Raw genomic sequence first — 17,892 nt, forward strand, 5'->3', positions numbered from 1 at the left:
TTAAAAAAAAACTACTAAAATATGACTCCTAACAACCACCTGGAAGACCTGTTAGACCACCAAAACTGCCCCCATCAGATAAACAGCTCTTAAAGCTTTCATCTCTGAGAGAGAGGAGAAAATCAAGCTGCTTCAGATCTGAAAACATCCACAGGTGTTTCTGTCCATCCTTCCACTGTGAGAAGACAACTCAGCGCTGTGGGTCTGAAAGGATGTGTAGCTGTCAAGAAGAACCTCACTGAGAAAAGGAGACGGACACATCAAACAAAGAAGCTGAACGATGGACTGACCACCCCAGAGTCCAGACCTCGACACCACTGAATGTGTTTGATTACTACAGAAAATGATCAACCAGCTTCTAAGACTGAACTTTGGAGGTGTGTCTGCAGATTCTTTGAGGAACTGGAACTGAGTCTCCTGAAAAGAATGGAAGCTGTAATAAAGGTAAAGAGTGACTCACTAAATACTAAAAAAAATAGATATTGAGGCTTCTGTGTAATAATTATGCAATTTTCTAATGCTGAAAATGAAAGTGGAATTCCACCGGTTTTTCAAATTTCTGCATAATTCAGTGGTTGAGGTGTAAACAAAGTCATTCAGAGTGGTTTTATGCGAAATGGTTAATTTGCAGAGAAACATACAGACTCTTTACAGTGGTGGTGATAGGAACCAGGGGTCACAATGTCTACGATGCAAACATAGCCATTTTATTTACTATCCAAAACCACCAGTGAACCTACTCGTGTCTTCTGAGTTGTGTATGTTTAAGCTGTGATGTTAATGATGGTAAAATAGCGGAAAAATTAAGCTTTCTTCAGGGACTATTTTGCCTTCATGTATCTCTCCACCTTTATGTATCTCTCCACCATGAATAGATTAAAATAAATGGATTCAAATAGATATTTAGACCAAAACTTTATCCCAAAACTACTGTAAAATGATGTCTCAGACATCAGGCAGTGCATTCAAAACCATTTCATGTAATACTTTGATGTGAGGGAGCTTTTAGAGGCATTAAATTCTTCAGATGTCTGGTTCCTATCACCACCACTGTGAACAATTCTGATTCTTTAAGTTTCTCCAAAATTGATGATTTCACACCAAACCACTCTGAATGACTTTGTTTACATCTTAACCATTTAATTATTTAGAGCTTTTAAAAATGGGTGGAGTTGCCCTTTAAATAAATTGAGAATGGTCTCTTAACTTTTGCACATTGATATAATATTGATGATGAAAAAATAGTGGTAAATCTGAAATAAGTTTTCTTTGGCTACTATCTTCCCCTATAATGCCCTGCATGTACCGTTGCACTGTGGATTGATTTAAAAATCAAATTTTAGGCATCAGGCATCAGGCATCATAACCATTTTATGTAATAATTTTCTGTGAGGGAGCTTTTAGAGGCATTAAACTCGGACATTAGTCATTGAATAGGACAAAAACGTGAATAGGGCATCCCAAGTTATTCCCCTAATCCTAACCATTAAACCCCAAACCTGCCAAATCACCAATTACAGACAATATGTCCTAATATTCTCTTTGTATCTTTCCTGATCCTCAGCGTGTGAACAGATTTACACCCGGATCGGGTTACCGAAAGGCTTTCTTACACGGGCCGATTACATGTTCCCTTGAGCTCTGGACCCTTCAGCAGCTTTTGTGGTTAAGCATGAATCCTGATCTTAATTACCTGTCACACTGAAGCTGCCTGAAACTTGTCCGAAACTGCAAAGGGGGTGTCAGCTCTCGGACGGCCATAGCATGTACTGTGGAACGCTGAGTTCTATTCAGAGTTAAACTAGGTACAACGTGGGCCATGCTACCTTACTCGTTTTACACTCAATTAAAATTTCTATAACATGATAAACCAAGGCCGAACACATTACCAGTAGGAACGTGTTCACACAGAGCAGGCCCCATCCGCTATAAGTAACAAGAAGACCATAATGTATACAGTAAATGGACAGACTAACAGCCTAAAGCTTACTGACCTGAAACATTAGCCACCAGTTAACAGCAGGAGTGAACTAAACTATGCGCACTTGGAGCTCCATCATCAATCAAAGTCATTGGAAATAACAGAGTTGCTAATTAAGGGGCATTCCGGCCCTAAACTAGCTTTTTTTAACGCTGTCGTGTTACACAGTATACTGTAGTGCAGCTGCTCAGCCTCAATGTGTGGTAGAATTCTCAATTTTATATTGTTTTTACTAGGGATGCACAACAATATCGAAACTATAACAGTATCAGCAGATACTTGTGGAAAAGTAAAATATTGATGTTGGACAGATGTTTAGATTGACCAATATTTGATTGCCCTCATATTTTGTACTCTGGAGGAGCAAAATATTCAAGTGATCCTTGAATATCAGAGGGATCATTGCATTGTATCTTCACACATAGTCTTCCTGTACTTGCTGACCTCAGGAAACGTCAGTTGGTTTTCTTTTCTGTTTTCTTTTGTATTACATTTCTAAAGCTTCTGGGTGGCTTTTCACTGACATCTCAGCCTCTGTGGATTGTACAGTATCATACACCCTCAAATTACCATTTTAATTTATTAAACCAAAATATGTGCATTTTATTAATTTTACTGCATATATAACCCTATAGAAATAAATGTGATATTTCTCCATAATGCTAATCCAGATGAAGTTCCAATTACTACATAATATACATGAAAAATATTGGATATTGCCAGTGGCCCACAATGTTTGAAGTTCTTTCACTACAATACCCAGCATGCATTATGCATACATCATACGACCACTGGGAATCTCTGCAGTGATCAACCACTCCTGACTGCTAGCCTAGCCACTGAGCTATAGGCTAATAAATACACCTAAGCTAGCATGAAGAAGGCCTGGATGAATGTGACAAATGGTAAAGCCAGAGAAACTGGCTAGCATAGTGGATAACACTCTTGCGCCAGAGAGGCTTTTATTATCCTTTCATGCAGAGAAAAGCAGTCAGACTGAGGAAAGGTAACTAGATAGCAAGGTGGCCACATTGCTAACTTTAGCATTTAGCAAAACAAAGTAATTTCTGTTTGAGTAAACAATTTTTGCTAATGTAATAATGATTTAAAGGTAGTCACATACAAGTAAATATGTATAAAATTAGATATTTAGCTTCCAAGCAGGAATGTTAGCAATCTCCCTTCATTAGCTGATGAAAAAAAGAACATTTTACAGCCCCTCCCCAAAAATCCACCCTAAAGCAGCTGCAGTTTTTCAGACGATCCTCCCACTTTTAACATATATCATTAGAGGGCGGTTTTCCAAATCGTTAAACTGAGAGATTTTGCCTTAGTAAGATATAGTAAGAGTTACGTCGTCTAATTTGGCTAATTAGCTACTTTGCTTGCTAGTTAGCCAAACTTCTTGGCTACATTAGGCTGACATGAAAAAATACACTCACAAAAATGTCTACAAAGCAAACCTTCAATTGTTCCTTATCTGTTCTTTTTACAAATTAGTTGTTTTTGTTACCGGTTAGCTTAGCTTAATCCTAGTTGTGCTGCACTCACAAATGTAGAATCAAACAAAGCTCACATTTTTTCTGTCAAGGATGAAAATACTAGCAAAACAGTGCGACGCTGTCATTAGCTTCCTAACCAGCTTATAGCTTCTTAGTGGACTTTTTATAAAGCAGGAATTCTAAAAATAGCAATCGCCAAATCGACATAGTATTTTAATTTACACTCTGGAGCACTTACTTGTCATGTAGTAGTGCTTGGTCTCTTTATCCTCGAATGGAAGAGTAAAATTTTGTTTTACCGACTTATTTACAACAGATATAGGAAGAGTTTTTGCCTTACATGCATGTTTACAACAGATATAGTAAAAGTTGCATCTTTTATTTTGGCTGCCACAAATAATTAACATACATATTACCAGCTTTAATGCAAGGGTCTTCTATACTGGGTAAATCATATAAAGATCATAGCCCCTTCTACAAGTATCTGCTGTTTCATGGCCAGATGTGCACTGTCGCATCATTACTTCATGTACAAGACTATCAAAAAGGTCTATAGTGCTTTCTAGAGGTGGCACTGATATCTGGATCCTGTTCTTGCTCTCTCTTAAAATAAGGACCAAAACAATCAACCACCATGAAGCTGGAAAGAATCTGAATATGTCAATCAGAGACAGCTAAAATATTAGGTCACCATTCACAATTCTGCACATTTGGAAGAAGCAAGAACAATACATGACATGCCATGGGAGACTACAATAATGAATGGCTGAAGAATCCTTAAGAAAAAACCTGTTGAGATCAAAAACAATGTCCAGACGTAGGCCTAGATGTGTCAAAGAAGACTCAGAATAGAAGAAAAACATCAGCAGATGGTTCAGTACCGGATTCAAGACAGTGGCAAACCTCAAGAGCAGGAAAGGCCAAACAGCCCAGAGTTTGCTAAAAGGTCATAATAAAACCTCCTGCAGAGCTCTTGAACAAAGTCTCAACGACAGACACGCTGAGCATCATGATGGAATGAGTGTTGGAGAACATAAGGAACAAGCTGACGAAGAAAAATGTACCAGATTGATGGAATGCGGAAAGTTTGAAGAAGAAAGCAAACCACCTCATCTGTCAAACCTGGTAGCATAGGCATATTCATGGATGCCAGAGGATTTGGAGGACTGTTTTTATTAATGATGTGACAGCAGACAGCAGGATGAGTTCTTAAGCGCACTGAAGCATCTACTTAGTTCCAATATGGTGCTTCAAAACTCTGTGGATGAGTTCTAGGTTCTGGGTCTATGTTTTCTGCCTGCTTAGGAGCTACAACAGCAACTGAATTGCCTTTTATGCCACTGTAGTAGTACAAGTCTATGTCTAATTTGGCTAATAAACCACTTTGCTTGCTAGTTAGCTAAATTTCTTGGCTACATTAGGTTGACATGAAAAGACATACTGTGCGCACACACAATGTCTACATTTACACAGACTCAAGCAAACCTTCATTTTTTCCTTTTCTTTTCTTTTTCACACATTAGCTGTTTTTCTTACCAGTTAGCTTAGCTTAATACTAGTTGTGCTGCACTCACAAATACACAGAATCATGCATAGAATCAAAGAAAGCTCTGCTTTTTTCTATTAAGGGTGAAAATACTATCAAAACAATGGATGCTAACATAAATGTTACTACCGGTAGCATTAGCTTCCTAACTAGCTTATAATATCTTAGAAGAGTCTTTACAAAGTAGGAATGATAAAAATAGCAATCGCCACATCGACATAGCATTTTAATTCACACTCTGGAGAACTAATTTGTCATGTAGTAGTGCTTGGTGTCTTCATCCTCGAATGGAAGAGTAAAAATTTGCTAAATTGACGTTTGCTTCAGCTGCAAGTGCTACCAAAGACTGAGGAGAGTATCCTCAAGTACCATTAGGTCCTGTCAGTACCAGTCCCCTGATAGTAAGAGGATAGTGGGTCACTGTTGGCCCACCAATGGCAAAGCTAGAGGCCCACTAGCATTTTGTTCAGTGTTTTCTGGGCAGCCCACTCAAGGTTAAGCATAGTAATGGGCAAAATTCCACTTTTCATCACTCATTTTTCACTCACAGTCCAATTTACTGATTTTTTCCTTCCTTCCTTTTTTTCTAGATATACTTTGTAAAGTAGTTTATTAAATCATTTTAATCTAGCACAGTGTCAGCAACAACATTGTCTATAAAATAATTTTATTTAGTCATTTTTTTCTCTAAGTTGTTTGAAATGTTTGTCTTAGTGTATTTTCTAAAATAAAAGTCTGTGTGCATTTAAAATCCCTTTAGAGGAGATTAAGAACTAGTTAGAGCTTGTATGCAGGACAGTAATCTGGGTGGTCCGAGGGTGGACCAGCAGTGGCAAACAGTTAGCGGGATGCCGACCTTATCAAGCCAGCAGCCCGAGATATGCTTGCTATCTGGGTCTTGAGTAGGTACCAAAACCCATAAAACCGAAAAACAATTCTAGTTCCTGTTCTGATACTTAGTGCAGGAGAGCGAACTGAAATATAGTGCTTAAGTGACAACAGCTTTTTAAGACCAATAAATGAAGTGTTTCTAGTCGTGTCAATTTCCCATCTTCCCACTAAACCCTGAAATAACCCCTTAACCTCTAAAGGTCATAGTTTCACAGAAGTACTGAATCATAAGTCTTAAGATTAGATAGTGAATCATAAATCTTAAGATGTATATCTAAATAATAAGCCTTGGGTTGAAGGGGTTCAAACTACAATTGTGTCAATGCACTGTAGTGTTAATGATTCTAGTAAGTTGGAATTATATTTCAAAAATGTATTACACCCATAAATCTACTGGTTTTTGTTGGCAGTTTCAGGGTTCCTAATCTAATCCTAGCAAAATCCAGTAAGGAAAAAAATACGGGTGCTGGTGTTACCTTCTTCTGGTCCGCTGGGAGCTGACAGTCAGTGAGGCTCGACCAAAGCAGGGCCATAACCATGGCGACACTGTGAACAAAAGACCCCAGCCTTTACTGAGCCGACTTTTCCCAGAGCCCAACACATGGAACGCAATTGTGTACAAACAGCAAGATGCTGGATTTACAGGGGGAACTTCAGACCCACTTTATAAAAAAAGATATCCTATTAATCTCATCATATTTATAAACCATGTCAATGGCTGTGTTCAAATTATGCATGACATCGTGACCTATGTGTGCAGCTATGTACAGTAACGAGAATTTCAAACTAGAGCACCAGCCAAACACAGAGTGCAACAAGTAGAAGTGCTTCATGGCTATCAGCAGGGATGGGTGATATGCTGATATAATCTCATTACGACATCAACATATATTTTTATTTTTTACCAATTTTTGCTCCTACTTAAAGCTGCACTATGTATGTTTTGGGGATTTGGTGACCTCTCTGGTGGAAATGTGTAATTGCATGTGACATGTGGAAGAACAATTTGTAGAGTGGGTTGTGTTTCAGCCCCCTTCCCCGAATAGATGAATCTGAAGATTGAAAAAGAATTCAAAGAGAAAGATGTGTCTTCTGAGGATGTGAGTGAATTAACTACTGTCGTCATCATATGTTCATCAGTAAAACAATGATTTTGCATTTAAGACCTAAACATCGAGACACACCTTATTTTTGAGCCTGTGTTTTTGACGTTAATACATACGTACAACGTGATCCATTTATATCTCGTTTTTCTGACAAGTTGGAATGACAAAAAGCACCAGTTATACCACATTTTAAAAATAGTATCCTATTTATGAACACAATGATTTTTATTCAACATGCCGTGCTACACTAAATCCAATTAAACAGGACTAATTATGCTCCCTGTGTAGTGAAACATGCAGTTGGCCAGTGTTCTCTAAGTATTATTGATATCCACAATATATTCCGAAAAGCATATTGTGAGGATATGTGATACAATTTATTACAATAATGATAAATATATTGTCATATTGCCCACGCCATATTACAGTATTATCGACTTTACAGAAACACTCATCTTGTCAAGAGAAATTATCTTAAATCTAGTAAATACATTGAATATTTCTCATTTTGAGATTGTTGTAAGATTATTATAAGATTATTTAACCTGTTTCTAGATTTTACGGATTTGAAGTCATTTAATTAAGTAAAATGATTTCACTATATTAGCAAATAATTTTGCTTATTTTAAGAAATATGCTAGAAGCCAGCAACATTATCCGCCAACATAGTGAGATCAATATAGTAAATATTATAAAACAAGTAAATTAATCTAAAAATAAGTTAAATTACAGTTCTAATATTCCTACAACCATCTAAATATGATAAATATTAGATATTTAGATTTTACATTTAAAATATTTTCACCTGTTTACATATCATTTTTTGCAAAGTAGGTCTGAAGGCAGCCCTGATAAATCACTGTTTCCAAATCAGCTCATCGTATCAGGCCTCTTACCTCACACTCGAGACTCTGCTCATGCTGGAGAGAAAGTGGGCGGCTCTACCTGGAAAAACAGAAGGCAGGTGTGTCATATTTACAGACATCAATCAAGTTCAACAGAGGCCAAAAGACAAGGCTCATGTTTACAGATCCACATTTAGCATTTAGCTTAGCACTGAATGAGCATCTGCTACAGTCCTCAAACACTGGCATTTGTCCTCTAACACTGTGGCACAGAATGACCAGCAGCTCTTACTTTGGTCACTGACCCAGGACTGCCTGGCCCTATTAAAACCCCTTTCACTGAAATACAACACCAAGATCAAACAGTTCAGTCTGTGCTGCTAATTTCTCCTTAGGGACCATTTAAATCACTCACATGGCTCCTCTTTGCTTACTTTCCAGTGATTCCATTGCTTTGAGCATCCACAGGCCAAACAGTGGACGGTGGATATAATTTGTCAGGATCTAATAGGGTGATCGGTTCAGGATAAAATGCCACAAACAGCCTGGTTGGTTACATCAGAGCTACTCCACAGGACACACTCAATAACAATGACAACACAGCCATGACTATCAGCAGGTCCTGACTGTTAAAACTACACACTGCAGATTCATACTGGATTAAAATCACTCCACAATTATTACTGTCAGACTGTAAAACTACACACTGCAGATTTATACTGGATTAAAATCACTCCACAATTATTACTGTCAGACTGTAAAACTACACACTGCAGATTTATACTGGATTAAAATCTCTCCACAATTATTACCGTCAGACTGTAAAACTACACACACTGCAGATTCACACTGGATTAAAATCACTCCACAATTATTACTGTCAGACTGTAAAACTACACACACTGCAGATTCATACTGGATTAAAATCGCTCCACAATTATTACCGTCAGACTGTAAAACTACACACTGCAGATTCATACTGGATTAAAATCGCTCCACAATTATTACCGTCAGACTGTAAAACTACACACTGCAGATTCATACTGGATTAAAATCACTCCACAATTATTACTGTCAGACTGTAAAACTACACACACTGCAGATTCATACTGGATTAAAATCACAGATCACAGAACCTCACCAAACCAACCTGGCTTTATAGAATGAAATGAACATTTATTATATATGATGGGATAAAAGGTAAACGTTGATCACTGAGGCTACAGAGAAGACAAAGGACAATCTTCAGTGTTGACAGCGTCGACTTCAGTGTCAACTTCCAATCCAGTTTTCAAACTGCACTTCCAAAAAATGGGGGACTATGCTGTCTCCCTTTAGTCCACCTGCACTGCACAGTTTCATGTTTTCCTCCACCTGAGTCACATCATTAGCTAATGATCATGTAGAATCAGGTGTGATAGTAGAAGAGTGAGTGATGGAGAATAAATGAATAAATAAGTAAATATCAAGATGTTTCAAGAGATTTTCATGTAGCATGATATGTAGCATAATATTTACCTTTTCGGAGGTTTGCAAATAAGTTGGATTGGATAAACTGCAAAATCCAATCAGCTTTTCTATATGTGCAGAACAACATGAAGTAGTTCTGCACAGGTGGACTGCAGGACCGGAACCGGAAAAAACTGGAGTACGGCATAGAACAGATGCTACAAATGATGTATCTGCTGTCCTGTGCCAGTAATACTTTAAGGGAGTTTTTCAGTACTATTCCTATGGAAAAGCACAAACAGCACACTGCAGTTGGGAAGCTGCTGTAGAGTTTTTCCCTCTGAATGAACTCCGCAGGATCAGTCTGATCAGGATCAGCTCCGGCAGGAAAGCTGTTACAACACACTGGGCATGAAGACAGGAGTCGTAAATTTAAGGCTGTGAAGGTGTCAGAGTATCGTGGCACAACAGGAACAGGCTGAAGACGAGGAAAAGACTTCTTGCTGCGCTTGCTGTCATGCCTCTTAGCAAAAAATATGACTTAAAGGGGAATGCCACCAAATTTCTAAAAATTCTGCATAATACAGTGCTTGAGATGTAAACATAGTCATCCAGAGCTGTTTAATGTGTAATGTTTCATTCCTCAAATTTCTCTACAGTGGTGGTGATGGGAACCAGGGGTCGCCATGACTACAACACAAATATAGCCATTTTATTTACTATCCAAACCACCAGTGAACCTCCACGAGTCTTTTTAGTTTTATATGGAATGTTGATGTTGGTGAAGTAGTCATAAATCTGGAAAAAATGGGGACTATGTTGTCTTACAGCACCCTGCATGTACCCTTGGGCTGAATGATTTTGGCAAAATTTCAAATTGTGATTTTTCTGACCAATATTGTGTTTACGATTTAAATTGCAGTTGTTTAGAATTGAGATACAAATTGAGGTATGGGCCTTTTTTTGGCTATGAAGACCAGCATATATTTTTCTGGCTTGACCCTTGAACTGTTAACACAGTGTCCCAGCCTGCTAGTTACTTGTGGTTGTGATGTCAAAGCAGTTCACAAATTATAGGTTTTTTGAAAAAATCTATGCCCATTTTTAATTTGATGGCAGCAACACGTTCCAAAAAAGTTGGGATGGGGCATGTTTAGCACTGTGTTTCATCACCTCTTCTATTAACAACACTCTGTAAGCGTTTGGGAACTCAGGAGACCGACTGCCAGTTTTGAAAGTGAAATGTTTTCTCATTCTTACTTGATGTAGGATTTCAGCTGCTCAACAGTTCAGGGTCTCCTTTGTCGTATTTCACATCTCATAATGTGCCCAATGTTATAAGTGGTGACAGGTTTGGACTGCAGGCAATTCAGTTTAGCACCCAGACTGTTTTACTATGGAGCAATGCTGTTGTAATACGTGCAGAATGTGGTTTCACATTGTCTTGCTGAAATAATCAAGGCTGAAAAAGACGTCGTCTGGATGGCAGCATATGTTGCCAAAACCTGTAAATATCATTCAGCATTAACAGTGCCTTCACAGATGTGCCAGTCACCCATGCCATGTGCACTAATGCCCCCCCATACCATCACGGATGCTGGCTTTTGAGCTGTGTCCATCTCAAATGGGCCCAGAGAAGGCAGCGGTGTTTCTGGGTCCTGTTTGTATATGATTTCTTCTTTGCATAGTAGAGTTTTAAATTGCATTTGTCGCAGTGATGAACTGTTTTCACAGACAGTGGTTTTCAGAAGTGTTCCTGAGCTCATGCAGTGATTTCCACTACAGAATCATGTCTGTTTTTAATGCAGTGCCGCCTGAGGGCCCAAAGATCTTGGCTAGCCAGTACTGGTTTTCAGCCTTGTCCCTTGCATACAGAGTTTTCTCCAGATTCTCTGTATCTCTTAATGATAGTATGTACCATAAATAATGAAATGCCCAAGTTATTTGCTATTTTACGTTTAGAAACATGATTCTTGAATTGTTGCACTATTTGCCCAAACAGTCTTTCACAGAGTGGTGAACCCCTCCTCATCTTTACTTCTGAAAGACTCCGCCTCTCTGTGATGCTCTTTTATACCTAGTGATGTTACTGACCTGTTGCCAATTAACCTTCAGCTGTTTTTTTTTAGCATTACACAACTTTACCGGTCTTTTGTTGCAACCGTCCCAACTTTTTTGGAATGTGTTGCTGCCATCAAGTTCAAATGGTCATATATTTTTCAAAAACAATAAAATTTCTCAGTTTAAAAATTCAATATGTTGTTTTTGTGCTATTTTCAATGAAATATGGGGTTTAAATGATTTGTACAGCATTTTGTTTTCATTTACATTTTGCATATATATATATATATATATATATATACACACTTACAAAAAGAAGATTCTTCAAGGGTTCTTGAGTGAAGGAAATGGTTCTACTTAGAACCATGAGTTCTATATACTCCATTTGCATACTTAAATGGTTCTTTGCATGGTGAAATGGTTCTTCAGATGGATGGAAATTGTGTTGTATATGATTCTGTATAGAACCTTAGATGTCAAGCTTGTAACAATAGAAGAACCCTTTTTGGTGCTATCTAGAATCATTTAAAAGGTTCTATATAGAACCATTTATATAAAATCTGAAATGTGATGTCATGAAAAAACATTTCACCATGCAAAGAACCATGTAAGCATGGAAAAGTTCTATATAGAACCCATGGTTCTAAAGAGAACCATTCACTTTACTAAAGAACTTCACCATGAAGTTAATTTCACTTATTGTCACCATGCAAAGAACCATTTAAGCATGGAAAGTTCTATATAGAACCCATGGTTCTAAAGAGAACCATTCACTTTACTAAAAAACTTCACCATGAAGTTAATTTCACTTATTGTCACCATGCAAAGAACCATTTAAGCATGGAAAGGTTCTATATACAATCCATGGTTCTAAAGAGAACCATTCACTTTATTAAATAACTTCATGAAGTGAATTTCACTGAATTTACCATGCAAATAACCATTAATGCATTAGAAGGTTCTACATGGAACCCATGGTTCTAAATAGAACCATTCCTTTTACTAAAGAGCTTCACCATAAAGTGAATTTCACTGAATTTCACCATGCAAAGAACCATTTAAGCATGGAAAGGTTCTATACAGAACACATGTTCTAAAGAGAACCACTTCCTTTACTAAAGAACGTCGTGAAGTGAGTTTCGCTGAATTTCATCATGCAAATAACCATTTATGCCTGGAAAGGTTCTACATAGAACACACGGTTCTAAATAAGTTTACTAAGGAACTTTTGAAGAATCGTCTCTTTATAAGAGTGTATAACTAAAGATCTGATTGGCTGACTGGCTGACCGGGTGTAAAGTCCTGATCTATGTCCACAGGTGGTCACTTTTCAGACGCTTTTATCCAAACTGACTTACAAGCGCAGTAATGACGCGCCAGCCAGCCGAGCAGCTCGAGCCCACCGCGATACAGGAGCCGCACGAGACTTTTCAGCTCAGCAGCAGCGCAGCTGGACCAGGTCAGAGGACCCTCTGCTGCAGGACAGCGCCGTGCGTGCCTTTTATGCTGTAGTAAGAGAACAGGGGGGTCGTTTATGGTCAGTTTTGCCCCCAAATCTTCCTTACCGTGCCTTTGGTCCCCGCGCGCGCTCCTCCGGTGCTAATGGAGAGGATGTTCATTTAGTCCCGAGCGGCTTAAAGCGAGGGAGAGCCAGGAAGTCCAGCAGCTGCTCAGCTCCTCCATACTTTACTGAGAGCGTTCATCAGAACAGCAGAGCCACAGACCCTCACAGAGAACTGAGAGAGAGAGAGAGAGAGAGAGAGAGAGAGAGAGAGAGAGAGAGAGAGAAGAGAGAGAGAGAGAGAGAGAGAGAGAGAGTGAGAGTGGGTGAGAGAGGGGCTGGAGGGGAAAGTGCGCCACCTGCTGGAGGAGAGAGAGAGAATAAAAGAGGGATGGAAAGAGTGAGAATAAGAGAAAGAATAGAAGAGAGGGAACGAGAGAGAGAATGAGAGAGGGAATAAGAATAAGAGAGAATGAGAGAGAATAAGAGAGGGAATTGGAATGAGAGAGAGAATGAGAAAGAATGAGAGAGTAAGAGAATGAGAGAGAACAAGAGAGAATGAGAGAGAATAAGAGAGGGAATAAGAATGAGAGAGAATGAGAAAGAATGATAGAGAGAGTAAGAGAATGAGAAAGAACAAGAGAGAATGAGAGAGAGAATAAGAGAGAATGAGAGAAAGAATGAGAGAATAAGAGAATGAGAAAGAAAGAAAGAAGAAAAGAGAGATAAAGAGAGAGAGAGTGAGAGAGAAACACAGAGAGAGAGATAGAGAGAGAGAGAGAGAGAAAGGAGAGAGAGAGAGAGAGAGAGAGAGAGAGAAAGGAGAGAGAGAGAGAGAGAGAGAGAGAGAGAGAGAAACACACAGAGAGAGAGAGAGAGAGAGGGAGGGAGAGAGAGAGAGAGAGAAAGGAGAGAGAGAGAGAGTGAGAGAGAAACACACACAGAGAGAGAGAGAGAGGGAGGGAGAGGAAGATAAATTCAGTTTATTCTGTTCTGTTAGTGACGCTGTCTGTACTGTGTCGTCACTAATCCGGCTTCTCTTTGTGAATTTAGCATTTCAGATTTTTTTCTTAGACCAAAAGGATCCAAAAGAGAAGAACAGCACACAAACATCAGTACCTGACCTCACGTATGTCCATGTATGTGTACAGTATATGTACCTGTGTGTGTGTGAGAGAGAATGAGAGCGTGACTGCTTCACTGAATGGTCGGTCGCAGTGGAATCTGAAACATTCTCAGCTTTTTTGTCTCATGGAACAGAAACCGGAGTCTGTAATTAATGTAAACATTTACAGCAAGTCTGACTGAATGGATTATTCCTATTATAGAGAAGTGGAGCAAAAAAACAGCTGCTTTGTTTCTGATGTCAGCTGGTAAACAAGGTGGCAGGGTTTTAATACCTTCACTCAGCACAGCCTGCCTGCACTCAGACCTGCACATCACCACAATGAGACCTTCTACAGGGATAAACAACAGCTGCGTCCAAAATGAAACCAAAAAAAAACAGCCTATAGAGAGTCTGTAGGCCAAGATGAAACAGAACGACAGCTATTAACATAAAATACAACACCGTCTTGAGAAGTATGACTAACTTTTGTGAAAAATAATCCAGCCTTTTCTCCAAACTATAAGCTGTATTATCACACCACAAACACACAACATTAAAACACAATAAAACCATTTAATAATGCCCACAAACCTATGAAGGTGAAAGATACCTGTTCAACTTGCATGTAGAACATGCACTATATGGACAAAAGTATTGGGACACCTACACGTTACACCCACAGGAGCTTTTATGACATCCCATTCTAAATCCATAGGCATTAATATGGAGTTGGTCCCCCTTTGCAGCTGTAACAGCTTCCACTCTTCTGGAAAGCTTTCTATAGGTGTTGGATGGGGTTGAGGTCAGGGTTCTGTGAGGGCCAGTCAAGTTCTTCCACACCAAACTCACCCAGTCAGGCCTTTATGGACCTTGCTTTGTGCACTGGGGCTCAGTAAAGCTGGAACAGAAAAGGTTCTTCCCCAAACTGTTCCCACAAAGTTAGAAGCATACAGTTGTCCAAAAGGTCTCCATTTGCTGAAGCATTAAGATTCCCCTTCACTGGAACTAAGAGGCCTGAAAAACAACCCCATATCATCATCCCTCCTCCACCAAACTTCACAGCTGGCACAATGTAGTCAGGCAGGCAACGTTCTTCTAGGAATTCGCCAAACCCAGACTCGTCCATCAGACCGACAGATAGAGAAGCTGATTCGTCACTCTACAGAATGTGTTTCCACTGCTCCAGTGTCCAGTGGTGGCGCTTTCCACCACTCCAGCCGTGATGTAATTTACCACGTCAACAATAAATATGATCGTATCGCCCAGCCCTATGAAGATCCTCAATGGTGTTGAGGTTTAGTGTTTGATTTGTCATTAAAGTAAAGTTTTGTCTCATATATTTTTGAACAATAGGTTCATTTTTCACAACCACGTAAGTAAAAACAGTTTTGGTAGCGGCCTCAGACTTTTGGGGAGAACAATAATGTGACGTGTCTATAAAAGTAGTGGTGAAGAAAATGAACACCACCACTGATTGACTCCTGCTTGCTTTCACAAGTACTTCACCTTGTCTTCAGTCTGTGTACGTGTTTTCATCCTTCACAAGGAGTCAGAATTGGCCCCAGGGTTTTTCCAGTGCCGCTATCATGGGATTTGCTGGATTAGAGCTACGGCACTTTGACAGCAGCATTTAGCATCGCGTGACAGTTTCCGTGGCTAAGCGATATTAATTAAACTGTACTGATGACAGACATTAGGCAGGGCTGGAGTTTCACATACACCGGACTGACGGCTGCACAGTCGAATCTAAGGCAGGTCTGCACTCTCAGAAAGAAAGGTACGAGACCGTCACTGGGGTGGTCCCCTCAAGGGTCCATCTCAGTACCTTTAGTCAGGGAACATAACTGAACCATAATCCACTGAATGATATGTTCTAAGCTGTACTGACTCCACACACCCCGTCTCGTCTCCAGGACTTTATTTTACTGTTCTGTTTAAAACATTTGGTTATGAAAAGGTACAAATACGAACTTTTCACCTGGAAACACTTATTTAAGGTTCACAATCAGACCTTAAAACTGCTGTTGTACCTTAAAGGGAACATTTCCATTGTCTGTTCCTTGATGAATGAAAAATGTACCTGAACTGTAGCTTTATTTCTAAAAGTGTGTCCAATATTATTCCAATATTCTGAGATTAAACTTTGCAGATTCATTGACTACTTTTTGCTGTTACTTTTCAATCATGTAAGAAAAATTAACAAAAGGATGGAAAATAATAAGAAAAAACAACCATCCTTGAGACTGTGGTCAGAAACTGACCACTGATGAAGGCCTAGAGGACTGTGCATCAGCAGATGGGCTACAGTCTCTAAGTGTACACCAGCAGGGTGGAGCTACAAGGGAGGGGTTTTCTAATAAAGTGTCAAGTGAGTGAACACAGTGTGTAGAAACTCCACCATCCAAATGTTATCTGGTCAGCGGTGGTCCAATGGTGGTCCCTTTTCGTTGATGAACGGGTTGGCAGGGCAAGAGCAATGCAATACCTAGAGGAACTAAAATGTGGCCTTTGTCTGGAGATTATGCTGCACAATTTCTACTTATTTGCTCAGTTTGACAGACCAGGATGTGCTATAACCTTTGCACAGGTCACATTTTAGGTTTTATATGTTGAATTCATTAAATAGACAGTAATTGTGTATTAAATTGTGCAGATTCTGAAAATCAACACGTTATTTGACCAGAAACGCCCAAACTTTTGCATTTGACCCAAACTTTTGCATATGACTGTATGTGGTGGGTGTAGGTAAAAGGCAGGCAAATGTATCAGGCAAAATAAACTGCAAATCAACTTAAGCCTGAACTGCCTCAATTTACCAAAAGGGGAGGTCCACCAGTTTTTCAAAATTTCTGAATAATTCAGTCTATGAGGTGTAATGGTTGATTGTAGAGTCTCAGATTTCTTTATAGTGGTGGTGACAGGAACCAGGGGTCACCATGTCTACAACACAAATATAGTTGGTATTTAAAAATGGTACCCAAAAACCACCAAAATTGTACTCAAATCTAAAACCACCAGTAAATATATATATATATCCTTTTTTGTCGCTTTTTTCACACAATTTTTTCACACAATTTGAAAAGGCCTGTTGCCCTTTACATTGTGTGTACATTTCACGATGAATGGAACAAAAGAAATTACTTGGAAAAAAGTCTGGTTCTATTGATTTACATTAAAAATAAAGAATATATTTTTTTCCTTTTCCTGTCCAGTCAGTCTATAAAGCATTTCACAGCTCATCTTGTTGGCTGAAGCATAACCTGTTCATTTCTGGCTAATTCCAGTGTGTTTAGTTGTTCTGCTACAGGTGCTGGCCAAAAAGTTTCCTTAGGGGTAACGACAGGTTCAGCCTGCTGTCACACTCTTCTTCACAATCTGACAAATTATCTTATAAAGGTATCTTATCTTTTCATTTTCTGTTTATGTGCTAAAGTTGAAATTAGTAATGGTTAGCTGCTAAGCTAACTTAGCAACCACTGGTCAGATATGATCAGAGACATTATAAAGGACGAGGAGACGGTCACTGGTTGAAATATGAAGGGGCGAGCTTGTAACGCTTAACATGGCGTCTGTTTACGGGGAAAGCCTCACTCTTGAGGAAAAAAGAACTAGCCAGCTTGCTGGTGATGCTGCGAGGAGCGAAAGCCCCCCTTGTTTTTGAGCTTTGCGGAAACACAGTTTTTGTCAAATTTTATCAGTGATTTCAAATGTTTTTGAAATGGTAATTTGACCTTCAGTTTCGAGTTTATAGGCCTCTTGGCAGTCAAAGAGAGAGAAGTCTGGTCTCATAGGGCTGGAAATATCTGCCTGGTGATGTTGCAAAGATGGCTGTCGAGCGAAGATTTTCCTATAAGGACTTTGGTAATGGTTCAGTTGTTGTTATCAGAAATTAGAGCACGAGT

At 39.2% G+C, this 17,892-nt stretch overlaps 1 protein-coding gene across 1 annotated transcript in view; it reads right to left on the reverse strand.

Moving 5' to 3' along the window:
• LOC118818095 (thrombospondin type-1 domain-containing protein 4-like) overlaps positions 1–13,135 on the reverse strand; it is a 99,719-nt gene extending 86,584 nt beyond the window's left edge. Inside the window, exons 1-3 of the mRNA XM_036585219.1 lie at positions 12,947–13,135; positions 7,923–7,971; positions 6,397–6,466 (exon numbers count right to left, since the gene is read on the reverse strand). Coding sequence (XP_036441112.1) covers positions 6,397–6,466; positions 7,923–7,945 — 93 coding nt within the window. The 5' untranslated portion in view covers positions 7,946–7,971; positions 12,947–13,135. The remainder of the gene's footprint in view (positions 1–6,396; positions 6,467–7,922; positions 7,972–12,946) is intronic.
• Positions 13,136–17,892: the final 4,757 nt, after the last annotated feature.

Source organism: Colossoma macropomum, unplaced genomic scaffold, assembly GCF_904425465.1.
Source record: "Colossoma macropomum unplaced genomic scaffold, Colossoma_macropomum, whole genome shotgun sequence".
Classification (NCBI taxonomy): Eukaryota; Metazoa; Chordata; class Actinopteri; order Characiformes; family Serrasalmidae; genus Colossoma; species Colossoma macropomum.